Source organism: Antechinus flavipes, chromosome 4 (assembly GCF_016432865.1).
Source record: "Antechinus flavipes isolate AdamAnt ecotype Samford, QLD, Australia chromosome 4, AdamAnt_v2, whole genome shotgun sequence".
NCBI lineage: Eukaryota > Metazoa > Chordata > Mammalia > Dasyuromorphia > Dasyuridae > Antechinus > Antechinus flavipes.
The window spans coordinates 282165615-282185426 of NC_067401.1; the positions used below are offsets into that span (position 1 = coordinate 282165615).

At 32.2% G+C, this 19812-nt stretch overlaps 1 protein-coding gene across 1 annotated transcript in view; it reads right to left on the reverse strand.

Moving 5' to 3' along the window:
• The window catches only part of PREP (prolyl endopeptidase), a 144173-nt gene that overhangs the window by 70538 nt on the left and 53823 nt on the right, over positions 1 to 19812 (reverse strand). The window contains exon 8 of the mRNA XM_051997461.1: positions 1432 to 1623. Within this exon, the coding sequence (XP_051853421.1) occupies positions 1432 to 1623 (192 nt within the window). The remainder of the gene's footprint in view (positions 1 to 1431; positions 1624 to 19812) is intronic.

The following is a 19812-nucleotide window of genomic DNA, read 5'->3' on the forward strand; positions in this document are numbered from 1 at the left end:
TTTAATGATAAAGAATTATAAATGAAGATAGTGTTCAAAACATGGGGATATACATTTTTTAAAATGTTTATACCAGAAAAAAGTTATTAAGTTAATTATTTTAATCTGACATAATGCTTCTTGCTGATTCCTAATGAAAATGTCAATTTTTCCTTATGCACTCAAATATGACAGTAACCAAAACCTTATAAAAGAAGCTAAGGGCGACTACAAGTTAAGTGTTTACAATTTTTACAAACATGCATGAAATAAATCTGCATCTCTTCCCTACAAAATGTAAATTATTTTAAAAGATTAAGTGATTTGTAAGGAAGGATCTTATAATCAAAAGGAAATATCTATCAGCCCAAAGAGCTAAGGTAAATCACAAATATCTTTAATTATTGTTCCCTATGAAATGTAATATATGATCAAAATTACCTGTAAGATTGTTCACTTAAACATTAGCAAAATAAAGTAAAATTATCTGTTCTCAGTTTGAAGAGCCAAAACAAGAGAAGATGTGAGACTTTTTGCAGAAAAAAAGATAACCATTATTATTTGTAGTTTACTTATCTGAAGATCTAAATTCTTTTTAACAATCTAAAACAAAATAAGTGATTTCTGAATTTTGAAATTTTAAAAAAAAGAATTTAAAATTTTCAGAATGTTGAAGAAATAAAAAATGGCACTCAATTGCATGTTAAAAAATTCCTCATATAGAAAAATTATTATTTTAAGAAATTAAACAAATTTCAATGTAAAGAGTATTTTTCAATGGCCTCATCCAAAATTTAAAATAACTTAATGTCTTTTTTATTAACTATAATATAAATTCATGCTGTTTCACAAGAAATGATGTAAAAAATATCTTAAAGTTCAAAAATGTTGAAAGTTTAGGTCCTAAGAACCTAAAATATTTTAAAAATGCATTAGTGATTACAATTTGTCAAATCCCTAGCCAATTAGAGAAAAGTCAATAAGATATGAAAATTGATATATGCAGTTTTTCTTTTTAACAAGTGAAATAAAATTCATTTATTACTTTTCCAAAAAGATATAGCTCCTTTTTGTTTTAACTTCATGTTTTCAAAAGCAATATGGCACAGATATAAAGTGACTTTTCTTGACCACACTGATAAAATTCTGGGATGAATAATTCCAATTGTATCAAGTTTTATTATTTTCATTTATTTGTACCTTCAGAAATAATAGTGGGTTTTTGGCACATTTTCCTTTGCCTAAACTCACATACAATTAATTTTATAATTTATTATTCTCTCTCACTCTCATTTCTTCCTCCAACTCTCCTCCTACCCTTTCAATAAATGTTGAGAAGTTGAAAAAAATTACCTTTGTAACCTTTTAAGCAGTCAGTGAATGGTGAGGTAATAAATGCTGTTGGATTTCAACAAAAATAAAGGATATTGTTTGAGAAGTGAGTGTTCTTACCAAGAACATCTTTTTCATGTTCAGGAACAAGCACTTTCCACTTGGATTCATCTGGATCCTTGAAGTCAATATTGATTAGCCGGTAGTTAGGAGAGTGAAGATTTGTCTTGAAGGTGAAAACTGTCCCCTCATTTGTCACATAATCATATTCTCCATCAAAGTTGTCTATCAGCTTCACCCAATTCAAAATTCCTATTAAGAAAGATCAATGGGTTAGCTTTGCTAAATTCCACATTCCCACATCCTGCATCTTGCCACTTTATCCTCTCTTAAAAGGAAGGACTAACTGGGAACCTAGGATATATTAGGAAATGAAGGTAATAAAAACAAAAAATATCTTTTTCCCCTAAAAGAAAGACACATCAATCCTGCCAATTCTCCAATATTAAAACATTACACAATGTTCAGGTGAGCTGGGAGGGGCAGCAAGGAAGCATTACTTTATAAATTACAATACAAGGTGAACATCTAGAAAAATAGGAAGAGTTATAAGACATTTAGAGATACATTGTGTATATTCTTTAAAGGAGTTTAAAGAAAAGTCAGAGAACTACTACTTTAGAATGTACAAGATGTGGTCCTTCAGAAAAACTAGAGACGGAGTCAAGTGGTAATGAATGACCTACCCTCAAGAGCATTTATAGATATGGTCATGATTAAAGACTTAAAATACATTCACTACAATTTCTAAAAAACTTCAGAGACTTGTGGCTGAACTCAGATCCTGCCGCTGAGACACAATGGCTATATGTCCCAAGGTACTGTATACTGTTTAATTTCCAATGGTAGTGGGATGTATTCTTACCAGAACTTCCGTGTTACAATGATCTAATTTCAACCCTAAACATTTCTAAAATCAGCATATTTCAGCTATTAAATTTTCTATAATAAAGGTCAAGTATCCAAGCCAAAAACTGGAATGAGGATAAGAATAAGAATCATCTACAGTAAATTAAGATTCCTCTTCCAACTAATTTGGACTCTCAGGATTTGGCATCATGCCTAAGCTTCTCACTAACCCTTAATACTTGGAGCCTTCCTGCTCTTCTGCCTCTCTCACTTTCTCCCATTGGTGAATTACTCAAGAGTAGATGTGTGCTGGCAAAAGTTTAACGAACAGCTCTTTAGAAAAAGGAAAATATCTACAGGACACACACTTTAAATCTGAATTTGCAATATTAGCATTTTCTTTATCACTTTTTTATTTCTAGACAACCAAAAAAACCCACTAAATCAAGCTCTGCTTTGTAACACTTGCCAATTTCTGAGTAAAAATGATTGCAATGAACATTTAACAACGAGCTCACAAGCAGTGAAAGTTAGCTTCTAGTATGCCCATATATTTTTCCTGCCGAACAGTGGTATGGCTGGATCAAAGGTCATGTAACATTCAGTAACTTTCTGTATATAAAGTAAATCCAAATTGCTTTCTAGAATGATTTTACACACTCCCAGGTCTATCAGTGTGTTTGTTTTCCCAGAGCCCCTCTAACATTTATTTTCCCTTGTTTTGGGTCATTTTTGCCATTCCAATATTTTTGAGGTAAAATCTCAGAATCACATTAATTTTCCTTTAGCAATAAATGTCTTCCTCAAGAACTGCTCAATCTTTAGATTGTCTACCAATTTGGAAATTACTCTCTTCTCTTATGTATCTGTATTGAATTTTTTTTTTTAATTTATAATGCTTAAAATGTTTGTAACAGCTTTTTTTAGCAATGGCAAGGAAATGGAAACTTAAGACTACATGCCCATCAGTTGGAGAATGGCTAAATAAGTTATGGTATATGAATATTATGGAATATTATTGTTGTATAAGAAATGATGAGCAGGATCATTTCAGAAAGGCCTGAAGTGACTTGCATGAACTGATAAGTGCTAAGTGAAGTGAGTAGAATCAAATATCAAGATAGCAAGAAGAAGAATATTCAATGATCAATTCTGATGGACATAGCTCATTTCAACAATGAGGTGATTCAGACCAATTCCAAAAGACTTGTGATGGAGAGAGCCATTTGCATTCCCAAAGAGGACCATGGGGACTGAATGTAGATCATAACATAGTATTTTCATTTTTGGGGGGTTATTGTTTACTTGCTTTTTGTTTTATCATTTTTTCCCCCTTTTTGATCTGATTTTGCTTGTGCAGCATGACAATTATGGAAATATTTATAGAGGAAATGTACACATTTAACATATATTGTATTACTTGCTGTCTGGGGGAGGGAAGATGGGAGGAAGAAAAAATTTGGAACAAATGTTTTGTAAAGGTGAATCCTGAAAACTATCTACATATATTTTGAAAACAAAAAAAACTATTATTAAAAAAAGGAAAATTTATGTTGCTTATATTTATAATTAATTTGAATAAGCAATTGTTAATACTTATTACATTCTAGGTACAGTGTACTGGAGATACAAATAGTAAAATGAAAAACAATCCTTAGCTTCAAGGAACTGACATTCTACAAAGAAACTCCTTTATGTACAAAAATATTTACAGCAGCTTTTCTTTGAGGTAACAAAAAACTAGAAACTTAGAGGTTGTTCAATAATTAATGAATGGTGGTATGTGAATGGGATAGTAAGAAAAATGATTTTCTTATTATTATATTAATAACCAATTTTTTATACAAGAAGGACTGAAAGATCCTTCCTTCTTTTTGCTTGGATATTCAAAGCCAGTCTCTCATGGACATTTCTGACCTTACTGGAAAATTCACCCTACCCAGACTACCTTATTTAAGTGGAATTCTTACTGAATCCCCACCATTGTCTAACTCAAGGAGCACTGGGTAGAGATGGACTCCTTTGTATAGAATGTGAAGGCAGAATGCTGGAAGAGGACTGAAAAGTTCCTCATTAGAATAAGCCCCTATCTCATTATAACATTAATTCTTTCTTTAATTGTTTACCAATCAAAATTGATTTTCACACATCAGGGAAACCCCTTTTCCAAAAGTATTTAAACATTCAAGTGATCTTCAAGTTGGGTTTTTGATTTCCTAGAGAGCAACTGGCCTCAACTTATTATCTACTAGACTAAATAATAAATTGATTTTTAGCTACTCAGAAACTGTCTCTAGGACTTTTCATGTATCTCATTGAAATACTATTGTGTTATAAGAAATAATGAAATAGATGACTTGCAAGCTAATAGAGAGTGAAATAATAAGATGAACAATTTGAAATATCAATATTATAAAAATAAAACATTTTTGAAAGCTTCAATATACCAATGAAGAATGAAATGGGCAGAACCAGACAACCACATATATAACAGCAACACTGTACAAAACAAACAAGTATAAAACCTGTAAGAACTCTGTTGAATACTAATGACCATTCATGATTCTGGAGAACCTATTATAAAATATGCTATCTTTTACAAAAAAGTGATATATTTACAGTATAAAATAAAATATATGGATTTCAGTGGATAGCCACTTAAGGAATTTGTTTTGCTTGAGTATGTAGAATTTGCTTCTCTCTCTCTCTCTCTCTCTTTCTCTCTCTCTCTCTCTCTCTCTCTCTCTCTCTCTCTCTCTCTCTCTCTCTCTCTCGTAGGAGAGATCTGGGGAAGAAAAAATAGAATTCTATTAAAATTTCAAAAGAGATATAAAAAGCACTAGAGATATGACATACTGCTTTCACCTTCAGAATGAAGTCACTATATTATTAAATTTTATTATATTACAAGAGATCTTTGACAAAGTGGGAGTAAACTGTAAATGTTTGTAAAATTAAAAATAAAATATACCAATAAACTTTAAGTAAATAAATGCTTGTTATCCTTGCTTGCTAGCTAAGTGGCCAAATGGTGTGAATAAAGAATTCTCAAATGAAGAAATTCAAACCACATAAAAATAATCAAAACCATTAGGATTTAGAGAAAGGATTGATATGTACATGGATAAATAAAAGATAATAAAGAATAAAAATATGTAGAAGAACAAATATTATAAACATAATAAATATTCTGCTAAATTACACATGGTATAGCTGTGTAATGATATAGACTTGTGATGGTATAGACTTGGAGACAAAATAGGTGAGTCCATCAACTACAGAATGGTTGAACGAAATATGATATATAAACATAATGGAAATTTATTGTACTATTAGAAATGACAAATGATAGATTCAGAGGAAACAAATTTATATAAACAAATGCAGAGGATAATGGGTGGAACCAAGAAAACAATTTTTTTCGATGACAACAATGGTAAAAGAAAAATGTAAAGATAAAAAGATTAAAATAGTGAAGGAAGAGGGCTTTAAGAGATTTCAGAACTTTGATCAAAGCAATAAACAAAAGTGAGATAAAAAGACTGAACTTGTACCTATTGAGAAAGAGATACTGGACTAGAAATGTAGACTATGGTATGGCCAATATCCTATTTTCAGAAATACTAGTGTGATTGTTATAAGGTGAAAATTGGGATAATAAAACTTTTAAATGGCAATAAGAAAAGAAACAACCGAAGAGCAACAACAACAAAAAAAAGCTAAATAAATAAATGGGATAGTCACGTGGCAAGAATGGTTGTGAGGAACAGCTAACAGCTAGTCAAAGTGTTTCAGTGATATGCTCAGGATACTAAGGAAGTTGAAGGTAAGTTCCCATAAAGTCAGCTGTGGCAAACTTATAGGAGACAGAATGTCACAGGATGTGCAGGCTTGGATCAACCACTTCAACAAAATCACAGATATACTAGGAAACTCTTTTGAGTATGGACACAAGAAAATTTTTTCGCAATATATCTGAAATCATCTGCATCGAATTCTTCACCACAAACATTAAAGGGCTGGAATTACCAAAAAGAAGCCAACAATTCATGCATTTAACTGTAAAAATATTAACTAGTTATTACTTTAAATGCCACAATGAAAATAAAATAGCATTATTAAATTCAGACAATTATTTAAAAGTTCCTAAGTTGGTGAAGCAATTTCTTGTTTATTTCCTCATTTATTTAAAGTTAAGTTGGAGAAAGTATTGTTTCTTTTCCTTTAAATAGGGAAACTATTGGATGTTGGATAATTTATATCAGATATTAATAAATATATCACTTTTTTTTAAACCTTTCTTCAATCCCTGAGATTTCTAAAAACCAACAAACAACAACAACAAAAAAAAACACTCCAACTTTTTTCCCTTCCAAAAGAGCATGTTTTAAACCCTAAGTCTTTTGTGTTTTTCCTCAAGTTACATGCTCTAGCATTTATTTGCAACAGTTTATTATATGCAAATGAATTTCTATGATCTATACCCTAATGTGCAGTAGATTATTTTCTGTTTGTTCATGAGCACAATGCCCTAAATAAACTTTACAGAGCTTGCCTATACATAATCACCATTTTAAAAACAAACACTTAAAAAAAAAAAATCACACACATAGAAATCTTTTAATTCAAAGCAATATATATTAAACAGCAGAGAGCTTTCCTTTAAAAAAATGACTGATTTTCTTTTAACAAGTATACTTATACATTTACCAAGTAATAATGATACTTGAAATGCCAAGTAGCACAATTTTCTAGTTCTTTCTTCAGTTTAATTACACAAGAATGATGTCCCTTAAAAAATGAGGTACTTTGGAAGAAACAAATTTTTTTCATAAATATTTAGCAACTTTAGAAAAAGAATCTCCTCTTGAAGATAAATATTAATAATAATATTAATAATAGTTAATATATTTACATAGTGTTTTATGATTTGCTTTAAAATGCTTTATATATGTTACCAATTTGATCCTATGATTACAACAATGCCATGAAGTAAATATTACCATTATCTTCATTTTACAGATGAAAAATCTGAAGTGCAATGAAGTAAAAGATCTGCCCAGGGTCATATGCCTACTAAGTTTCTTAAGCAGAATTTAAACTCTTCTTGACTTAGGTCTAGAGAGTTATCCACTATACTACCTAACTGCTCTCCTATTATTTTAATGTTTAAAGTCAAAAGCAGCAACTGATCACATGTTAAGATGACCAAAGAACATATACTAAAACAAACCTTTATTATATAAGAAAAACAATAAAACAAGCTACCTTACTCAGACAAAATGACAATTAAAAAAAAATCCTATGATGGGAGAAAAATCCAAATCATTTCAATCCACGGATCTCAAAATATTCTTGGTTAAGTGTTGAGAGGTTATGGGTAGAAAACAGCTATGGGAACGTTAAGATTTTTTTTTTTTTTTAAATTCTGACCCTAAGTTAAATGTTTATCAATGCTCTGTTCCTATCCCAGCCCACAAAAGGTTAATTGTAGTCAATTGACTAGGATATTTGCTTATTTCTACAACGGTGATTTACCCATATAAAATGGGAAACTGTCAGAATCTAGTCATCTTTATAGCAATATAACAATGTGGATTGCCAGTAAGCAGTACCAAAGCTATAGAAAGAAGCAGTAAGTAGTATTTGTTTATAAAGGGAATTGTGAAATACAGTTTTCTGACATTTGCAGAGTGGTACAATAAAATGTCAATCTCTTTAAGTGTTCTTTTGACAAAGAACATTTGCTGACTTAAAACCTTTTTTTATTCTTTTAAATTTTATAATGCAACCTCTCCATGGCTCCTATCTGAAAAGGAACACTACATTTCTACTCCTCAGGAATATTTGTCCTCTTAAGAAGGGGGCATTATAGTGACAAAGAAGAGAGAAAAAAGAAATAGCTTAACTTTAATATCCTCCAAGATTAAGTTACAATGAACATTTTATTCATTATTGCAGTTGTATTTTAATTCTAAATACTTAACATGGCCTAGTAAGCTGTATAAAATGTATATAAGAAAAGCATTGGTCCAAGTTCTATAAGAGGTCATTTTCTGTACAATAAATTAAAAATCATGCTAAAAAGAAAACAAAATTTAATAAAATAATAATACATCATCCACACAAACTACAACAGTTACAATTAAATAAATTACATACAGAAAATAAAAATGCTAGGGAGGATTTTGGAAAGATGACAGAGTAGGTTGGTAAATTTCAAACTCTCCTGATTTCCCTCACAAATAGAACAAATTTATGCCTCAGGGCTAAAACAGACTAGTAAAAAAAAAAAAGACCTAAGGCAGAACAAGGATCCTCCTGATACATCTGAAGAAAGATCCCAGGCTAGAAACTAACCTGTCTGAAATACAAACACCTCTGGGTTAGCTCCATAGAAACACTAGGTGGGGATCCATCTGGCTAGCTGGGTGAGGCTGAAGCCTCAGCAGGAGCCACAGAGACTTTCACCTCCCTGTCTGTTAAGTCAGGGAAGACAGAGTGAACTCGGGCTGATCAGGAATGCCAGGCCCAGTTGTGCTGCTGAGACTTGATCCTGGATGAGTAGGTACCAGTACCCATTGAGTGCAGAGGCAGTGGGGCAGGGGCTCTCTGCTGGTTGTAGGTACTTGCAGGAAGGTGGAGTACTTGACTTGGGGTTCCTGATGAGAGCTGAAGGAAAGCTTGAGGCACCATCCCCTCCACCCAACGATTAGAAGTGCTTACACTAATATCTTTTATTTAAAAAAAAAAAAAAAATGAGCCAGCAAAAAGAAAAAGAATCCCAGAATTGAAACATATTATGGAAACAGGGAAGACAGGGGTTCATCTTCAGAGAAGGACACTTTAGTAAAAAAAAACAAAAAACAAAAAACAAAAAAACTACAAAGAATAACATGAAATGGCTCCCTGCCCAGAGAGGATTTGTAGAAGAACTGAAAAAATAATTCAAAAATCAAATGAGACACACTGAGGAAAAACTAAAAAACAAACAAAAAAACCCAAACTCAAAAATAAAAAACACCATCCAAGAAAAACAAGGTTATGGAAAAAAAGTTAACCAACTAGAAAAAGAGGTGCAGTCTCAAAGATGAAAATAATTCTTTGAAAATTAGAATAGGGCAAGGGGAAGCCAATGAAGCTATGAGAGACCAAGAAATAAGAAAACAGATTATAAAGAATGAGAAAATAGAACAGAATGTGAAACATCTTATAAGAAAAACAACAAATGTGGAGAACAGATCAAGAAAACATAAGGATAATTGGACTGCCAGAAAGTTGTGACCAAAAAGAGAACCTTAGCACAATAATGCAGGAAATAATCCAAAAAAATTATCCTGGGGTGTTAGCACATGAAGGGAAAGTAGAAATAGAAAAAATTCACCAATCAAAAGATCCTTTCTGGAAAACATACAGTAATATTATTGTCAAATTTCAAAACCCCCAGATCAAAGAGAAAATTTTGCAAGAAACAAAAATAAATAAATTCAAACATGGTGGAGCTACAATTAGAATTATACAAGACTTATCAGCAGCTACAATTAAAGACCGCAGATCCTGGATCATATCTACTGACAATCAAAAGAACTGTGTCCAAAAGTATTATATCTAGCAAAATTACATATAACTTTAAATGACAAAAAAAAGGATATTCTATGAACTTGCAGATTTTCAGGACTTAATATCAACCAAACCTGAACTTAACAGAACATTTAATATGATCAATATGAAAGATCATTTTAAGGAACTTAACATGAATTGTTTAAACACGGACAGATTGTTCGGGTTTTTTTTTACTTATGAAAATGTATAGTATATATTTAAGATCCACATTAACAATAGTAGGTAGCTCAAAAGAAAGATTGGCAGATTTGAGGGAAAAATAGCAATCAGATTATACAAATGAGATTCAGAGGAAGAGAAGACAGAGGCATTGGTGTGTGTGGGAGGGCAGGGCTTAAAGTTCTGAAAAACTCCTCACATTGGGAATGGGTTCGGTAGGCAACACTTTATATATACCATGAAGCATTTAGACCCTCCCAAGTCTATAAAGAAATAAGAGGGGAGAAATAGATGGATGAGGCAGGAAAGGGTGAGGAAAGAAGACAAGGAAAGGATTTTTGGGTAGGGTGAAGTTAAGTAATAGCAAGGCAAGTATGGAACAGAATTTAATATAGAGACAGGAAAGACATGTGCATATATGGGGTGTGTGTGGGTGTGAGTGTGTATGTATGTATATCTACATAAGTATACTTAAACATATCTTTTCTTAACTGTACCTTGCTTGGGGATGAGAAGGGATGAAAGGGGGGAAAAGAATAAAGTAAATAAGGTACATAGCAGAGAACAAAAGGACAATTTACAAGGAAGTAAAGAAAAAATAGACATTCAATAACATAATTCATTCTACTAATATATATATAAAAGGAAAATGCAACATGATGATCTTGTTGGTTGTTATTAAGTAAGAATGGATAGAACTAAAAAAAAAAAACCTAGGTGAATCATTATCTAAAAGGTATAAAATGAATTAATTTCAGTTAATTTACAGATAGAAACATTAAAGATCATTGAAACCAAGACATAGTTGCCTCTATTGTAGCTGAACTAATAAAATGACATATGTGTCTGATGCCTTTAATGATACCCTTATTTGTTCACTGAAGGTTTTAGAGAACAGAATCAAGAAGCAGAAACATCAAGTTCACATATAAAAACAGAGAACAGAAAGAATGTAATTTATGACAATGTCTAATAAAATTCTAGGTGTCAAATAAAGGACAAGGTTGATTTTTAATTAGCTTGCAGTGCAAAAGGACAGAAATTGTTCTTAATTCAAATTGCCATCAGAAATTTGTAAGTACATGTTAAATCTTAAAGTGGGGTTATATGGAAATCATGCTTAACAAAGTGAAATTTTGACAAGGTTTAATTTTGAAGATTCTTTGAAAATATTTTCATTTTATCAAGTAAATTGAAATGGCAATTATAAAATGAGTGCTTTTCTTAAATAAGTTTAGAAAAATATGAAGAAAAATCTGTCCCAATACAAAAATTTGTATGCCCTTTGTGTGGAGAAGAAAATGGGTGCAAGAAAATTGTGGGAAAGAGTAGGAAACTGTAAGGAAAACAGAAAAGAATGAAAGGATACACTGATGCTTATATAAAACTGTGTGCTCCCTTTGCAGTGGCTAGGTAAGAAAATTGAAAAGCAGGCAATGGAGATTTCAACAGGGTAGTCAGAACACTGAAGACATGAAAGGAAAAGAATGCACAAAGTACAGATTCATATCCCTAACTCAACTGGGTCTTCTCAGCTAAAAGGCAATTCTTAACTCATTATCTCATCTCTCCACCAAGGCTGTTCTAAAACTTCTTTCTCCTCAAAGACTCAACTACTTTCAGTTACCTTCATTTGTAAAAGGACAGTTCTGGATTAAATGATCTTTAAGGTCCTTTCCCAGCTCTAAATCCTATGATCTTAAGAATAATTTTAAAAGATGGCTAAGAATTAAATGGTGAAAAATGGAGGGAAGTAGCCAGTAGGTACAAGAGGGAAAAAAAAAAAAAAGAACTGGAGTCAAAGGTCCTGGATCCAAATAAAGTTCTGCTAGTTGCTACTTTCGGCAAGGCTTTAATCTCTCCAAGTCAGTCAGTTTTTTATCTGCAAAATGAGAGGCTATGCCAGATGATCACTTTCACAGGAGCAATGAATAATCCAATTTATAGCAAACAATATGTGGAGGGGTATAATATATAGTTATTCCTTCCACATTAAGGGGTTAAGAGGCACAGCATCCCCTAAGATCCAAAAAATCCATGTAAAATTTTTTGATTCTCCCTTCATAGCAGAGAATTATTTTATTTTGATATTAAAAGATACAATATTATTTTGATTTTGGTATCAAAAGATGAAATATGTTGATACTGATACCACACATCTATTTTATTTCTGAGTTTTCAAACTTTTTCTGTCATCCTGCAGTTTCCACAAAACTACTTAAAAATTCCCATTTAATTTCTTAATCTATAATATATCAAAACCACTGATGAGGAATGTTACAATGTGGGATGGATAACTATATAAAGCTGGAAAGGGTTATGGACTACATAGAGCTGCCAATTCTGAAAAAAGAATTGACTTTTATCAATTAAGCAATAAGGAGCCACTGAAGATTTCTAAAAGGAGACGTATCTCACTAGAGTTCTTTAAGCAAGGGAGATCACCTCTTGCTGGGGATGTTGTAGAGGGAAACCTTAGTTGGGTATAAGTCAGCCTCTTCAAATTCTAATATGCTAATTTTATGAATCTTAGTGATGATCAGGTCTATTCGTTAAAGTTATTAGATCTTTTCCTCTTTTCTACTCACACACTTTTTAAATGACAACGCCTCACAATGTTAAGAAGCACTGGACTTGAGAGTGAGGAGACCTCAATTAAAATCTAAATTCAATTACCTGAATAGTTGTTTCTTTGGGGAAAAACTACTTGAGATCTTAAAACTTGTTTCTCCACTTGTAAAATGGAATATTGCATTTCTATTATTCTTCCTCACAAGACAACTATTACAAAGAACAGGTTTTTAAGCCTTAAAGCATTACATAATTAAGGGCAATGATCAGAGTTCTGGTTCTCATTAACTCACATATACATTATTATAATAGTTTCAGAATAGTTCTTCTTGTTTTCCCCTTTCTCAACTATCCCCTACATAGCTACCAAAGCAATCTTTCCAATGCACAGATATCATGAGATCATATAACCTCGCTCAAATACCTTTGATAAACATAAAATTCTAATTTCTTAGGCTGGCAGTCTGATTCCCCCCACGAAGTACCTCTAATACACCCTTCTAACTTTGTTTCACAATACTTCTCTCTGTGCACTCTTTCGTACAAACTGGGACTGCTAATGGTTCTCCAATCTTATCCAGATATGCCCTTGCACAGGTTAAACTTTATTCTTGAAACAAAATCCTTTTGTGACTATGATTGTTAAAATTCTTTTCTTCCTTTAAGGCACAATTCAGACTACCCCAAAATGCCAGAAGTTCATAGGAGCTGCCCATGCTTGCCCAACACCGAAAGTGAATCAGCACTGAGACAGCTCAACTGCAGTCACTTGAAAAACCTCTCCCACCCTAACTTTTTAAAAAATGAATAAAAAAGTAAAGAAGACTATAACAATGGACAGCTTCTATGGTGAAAGAGAAGAACAGATTTCAAATCCTGAGGAGACTAAAGGCAGATTGTCTCCAGATGAAGTCCCAAAAAGAGCTATAACCTGGTCCCCATCACACAAGGCTCTCCTAGAATAAATTAAAAAGGATCTTAAAAGAGAGCTAGAAGAAAAATGGGGAAGGGAATTCAAGAGGGTTTGGAAAAAGCATATACACCCATTGAAAGACAGATTTGATAGAATGGAAAAAGAAAGAAACTTTCAGAAAAACAGAATTTGTGAAACAGAAAAAATTGCATAGAACAAAATAACTCATTTAAAAATTCAATTGAACAAATACAAAAAAGAAGTAAAAAAAAGTAAATGAAGAAAATAATTCACTAAAATTCAGAACTGAACAAATGGAAATGAATGACTCAATGAGACAACAAAAATCAGTCAAGCAAAACCAAAAAAATGAAAAAAGAAAAAAAGAAAAAATGTACAATACCTAATTGGGAAAACAATGGACCTATAAAATAGATGTAGAAGAGACAATTTAAGGATTATTGGATTCCCTGAAATACATGATGAGAAAAAGCACCTAGACACTTTCAGGTCTTTCAGGAAATCATCAAAGAGAACTGCCCCGATATCATAGAACCAGAAGGTAAAATAACTATTGAAAGAATTCACTGAACATGTCCTGAAAGAGACCCCAAAATTAAAACCCCAAGGAATACCATGGCCAAATTTGAGAACTATATGACCAAAGAACAAATATTATAAGCACCAAAAAAGAAATAATTCCAATACTGAGGAGCCACAATAAGGATTACTCAAGACCTAGCAGCTTCCACTTTAAATAATCAAAGGGTCTGGAAACTGATATTCCGAAAGGTGGAAGGAACTTAGAATGCAGCCAAGAATAAATTATCCAACTAAACTTTCAGGGAAGAAGACGGACATTCAATGAAACTGGTGAATCCCATTTATTTTTGACAAAAAGACCAGAGCTAAATAAAAAATTTGACCTCTAAATATAGAACTCAAGAGAAGAATAAAAAGGGAAAAAAGAAAACAGTAATTCTGTTATGGGTATACATTGAAAGTATATGTAGAATCTGATTTTATTGTTATATTATAAAAAAGAAACTAGAGATGGAAAGGAGGTTGTAACAGAAAAAAAGGGGGAAATGGAGGTAAAATGAAGGAAATTACATCTCAGGAAGAGGCAAAGAAAACATATTATAATTGAGGGAAAGAAGGGAAGGTGATGAATATTGTGTGAATCTTACCTTCATCAGATTTGGCCCAAAGAAAGAATATTAAATATATTTGGTATCACCGAGAAACAACTCTCATCCTACAGAAAAAATGTGAGGAGAAAGGGGAAAAGAGAAGGAGTAGGCTAAATAGAAGAGAAAAGAGAAATAGTAGGGGAAAGGTATAAGAAAAGGGAAGGACTGCTTGAGGCAAGTAGTGCTTATAAGTAAAATAGTGGGGAGGAGGGAAAGGGAAAAAGGAACAAGAAAAGTATAATTTGGGGTTAATAAGACGGCAGGAAATACAGAATTAATAGTTTTAACTGAAAATATGAATGGGGTGAACTCTCCCATAAAATGTAAGCAGATAGCAGAATCCTACTAGAAAAGTTAGAATGCTATAATATGTTGTTTACAAGAAATACATTTAAAGCAGAGTAAAGGTAAAAAGCAGAAACTATTATGCTTCAGGTGAAGTTAAAAAAAAAAAAAAAGCGGGGACAACCATCCTGATCTCAGATCAAGCAAAAGGAAAAACTGATCTAATTAAAAGAGATAAGGAAGGAAACTATATCTTGCTAAAGGGTACCATGGATTATGAAGCAGTATCAATATTAAACATGTATACACGAATTCCTAAATTCCTAAAAGAGAAGTTAATAGAGTTGCAAGAAGAAAGACAACAAAATTATAATAGGGACATTGCTCTCTCAGAATTAGATAAATCAAATCACAAAATAAATAAGAAAGAAATTAAAGAGGTAAACAGAACACTAAAAAAACTAGATATGGATCTTTGGAGAAAATTGAATGGAGACAGAAAGGAGTATACTTTCTTCTTGGCAATTCATGGAACCTATACAAAAACTGACCATATATTAGGATATAAAGACCTCAAAATCAATACAGAAAGGCAGAAATAGTAAATGCATTTTTTTCAGATTGTGATGCAATAAAAATTACATTCAATAAAGGGTCAGTGGAAAATAGGCCAAAAAGAAATTGGAAACTAAATAATCGCATCCTAAAGAATGAATAGATGAAACAGCAAATCATAGCCACAATCAATAATTTCATCCAAGAGAATGACAATAATGAGACAACATACCAAAATTTGTGGGATGCAGACAAAGCAGTAATAAGGGGAAATTTTATATCTCTACCTGCTTACTTGCGTAAAATAGAGAAAGAGAAGATCAATAAATTGGGCTTAAAACTAAAAAAGCTAGAAAAAGAACAAATTAAAGCCACCTCCCCCCCAACCAAATACCAAACTTGAAATTCTAAAGATAAAAGGACAGATCAATAAAACTGAAACTAAAAAACTACTGGATTGCTAAATAAAACTAAGAGTTGGTTTTATGAAAAAAACCAATAAAATAGGTAAACCTTTAATTTGATTAAAAAAGGAAAGAGGAAAATCAAATTGTTAGTCTCAAAAATGAAAAGATAGAACTATCCACCAATAAAGAGGAAACTGGAAAAATTATCAGGAGTTACTTTGCCCAACTTTATGCTAATAAATTTGACAACCTAAATGAAATGGAGGAATACCTACAAAAATATAGATTGCCCAGATTAACAGAAGAGGAAATAAATTACTTAAATAGTCCCATTTTAGAAAAAGAAATAGAACAATCTATTAATCAACTCCCTAAGAAAAAATCCCCAGGACCAGATGGATTTATATGTGAATTCTACCAAACATTCAAAGAATAATTAACTCTAATGCTATAATAACTATTTGAAAAAATAGGAAATGAAGGACTCCTACCAAATTCCTTTTATGACACAGACATGGCATTGATAACTAAACCAGATAGGACAAAAACAGGTTAAGAAAATTATAGACCAATCTCCCTAATAAATATTGATGCAAAAATCTTTTTTTCTTTCTTTTTTAATTTTATAATAACTTTTTATTGACAGAATCCATGCCAGGGTAATTTTTTTTACAACATTATCCCTTGCACTCGCTTCTGTTCCGATTTTTCCCCTCCCTTCCTCCACCCCCTCCCCTAGATGGCAAGTAGTCCTATATATATTAAATATGTAATGCAAAAATCTTAAACAAAATATTAGCAAAGAGATTACAGAAAATTGTCCACAGGATAATACACCAAGACTAAGTAGGATTTATACTAGAAATGCAGGGCTGGTCCAATATTAGGAAAACTATTAGCATAATTGACTATATCAATTACCAAATTAACAAAAGCCATTTGATTATCTCAATAGATGAAGAAAAAGCATTTGATAAAATCCAAAACCCATTCCGATTATACACTAAAGAGTATAGGAATAAATGGACTTTTCTTACAAATAGTCAGTAGCATCTCTTTAAAACCATCAGCAAGCATCATACGTAATGGGGATAAACTAGAACCATTCCCAATAAGACCAGGGGTGAAACAAGATTCAATATTGTATTAGAAATGCTAGCCTTGGCAATAAGAGAAGAAAAAGAGATTAAAGGAATTAGAGTAGGTAATGAGGAAACCAAATTATCACTCTTTACGATTATATGATGGTATACTTAGAGAACCCCAGAGTATCAACCAGCAGGATGAATACAGAGAAGACTGGCGAGACTTACATGAACTGATGCTAAGTGAAATGAGTAGAACCAGGAGATCATTATATACCTCAACAACGATACTGTATGAGGATGTATTCTGATGGAAGTGGATTTCTTCAACAAAGAGATCTAACTCAGTTTCAATTGATCAAGGATGGAAAGAAGCAGCTACACCCAAAGAAAGAACCTGGGGAAATGAATGTAAACTGTTTGCATTTTTCTTTTTCTTCCCAGGTTATTTTTATCTTCTGAATCCAATTCTTCCTGTGAAACAAGAGCTGTTCGGTTCTGCACACATATATTGTGTCTAGAATACACTATGACATATTTAACTTGTATAGGACTGCTTGCCACCTGGGGGAGGGGGTAAAGAGAAGGAGGGGAAAAATCGGAACAGAAGTGAGTGCAAGGGATAATGTTGTAAAAAAAAAAAATTACCCAGGCATGGGCTCTGTCAATAAAAAGTTATAATTTAAAAAAAAAAAAGAAAAGAAACAATCCACAACTTTAGCAAAGTTTCAGTATATAAAATAAATCCATATAAATCATCAGCATTTTTATATATCACTAACAAAATCGAGATCCAAGAGATACAAAGAGAAATTCAATTTAAAATAAATGCTGATAATATAAATTATTTGGGAATTTATCTGCCAAGGGAAAGTTAGGAACTATATGAGCAAAACTACAAAACATTTTCCACAAAAATGAAGTCAGATCTAAGCAATTGGAAAAATATCAAGTGCTGTGAATAGGTCGAGCAAATATAATAAAGATGACAATTCTCCCTAAACTATTTATTTAGTGCTTCTCTAATCAAACTCCCAAGAAACTATCTTATTGAACTAGAAAAATTAACAACAAAATTCATCTGGAAGAACAAAAAGTCAAGAATTTCAAAGGAATTAATGAAGAGAAAAGCAAATGAAGGTGGCCTAGCTGTACCAGATCTAAAATTATATTATAAAGCAGTGGTCATCAAAACCATTTAGAACTGGCTAAGAAATAGAAAAGTTGACCAGTAGAATAGATTAGGTTCACAGAACAAAATAGCCAATAACTATAATAATCTAGTATTTGACAAAATCAAAGGCCCCACCTTTTGGAATAAGAATTCACTATTTGACAAAAACTGCTGGGAAAATTGGAAACTAGTATGGCAGAAAGTAGGCATAGACTCATACCTAATATCATATACCAAGATAGGTTGAAATGGGTTCATGCTCTAGACATAAGAATGATACTATAAACAAATTAGAAGAACATAGGATAGTTTAACCTCTCAGATTTGTGAAGGAGGAAGGAATTTGTGACCAAAAAAGACCTAGAGATCATTACTGATCATAAAATTGACAATTTTGATTATATTAAATTAAAAAGTTTTTGTAAAAACAAAACTAATGCAGACAAGATCAGAAGGGAAGCAATAAATTGGGAAAGCATTTTTACATTTAAGAGTTATGATAAAGGCCTCATTTCTAAAATATATAAAGAACTGATTCAAATTATATTAAGAATTCAAGCCAATCTCCAACTGTTAAATGGTCAAAGGATATGAACAATTTTCAGATGAAGAAATTAATACCATTTCTAATCATATGAAAAGATGTTCTAAATCACTATTAATCAGATAAATGCAAATAAAGAGAACTCTGACAGCACTACACACCTCTCAGATTGGCTAAAATGACAGGAAAAGAAAACCGGGACACTGATATATTGTTGGTGGAACTGTGAATGGATCCAACCATTCTGGAGAACAATTTGGAACTATGTTCAAAAAGTTATTAAACTGTGCATATCCTTTGATCCAGCAGTGTGTTTATTGGGATTATATCCCAAAGAGCCTAAAGGATGGAAAGGGACCCACATGTGTAAAAATGTTTGGGGTAGTCCTCTTTGTAGTGGCAAGAAACTGGAAACTGAGTGGATGTCCATCAATTGGAGAATGGCTAAATAAATTATGTTATATGAATGCTATGGAATACTACTGTTCTGTAAGAAACAACCAGCAAGATGATTTTAGAGAGGCTTGTAGAGACCTACATGAAATGATACTAAGTGAAACGAGTAGAACCAGGAGATCATTATACATGGCAACAACAAGACTATACAATGATCAATTCTGATGGAAATGGCTCTCTTTAATATTGAGATGATTCAAACCAGTTCCACTTGTGCAGTGATGAAAAGAGCCATCTACACCCAGAGACAGAACTGTAGAGAGAACTGTGAGCACAAAGTGTGGAGCAAACATAGCATTCTCACTCTCTCTGTTACTTGCTTGCATTGCGTTTTCTTTCTAAGATTTTCTTTTTCTTGCTTCTTGATCTAATTTTTTTTGAGCAACAAGCTAACTATACACACACACACACACACACACACACACACACACACACACACACATATATATCAGATCTAACATACATTTCAACATATTTAACATGTACTGGACTACCTGCCAGCTAGGGGAAGGGTGGGGGAGAGAGGAAAATGTGCAACAAAAGGTTACACAAGTGTCAATGTAGGAAAAATTACCCATGCATATGCTTTGTAAATAAAAAGCTTCAAAAAATAATAAAATGAACTGC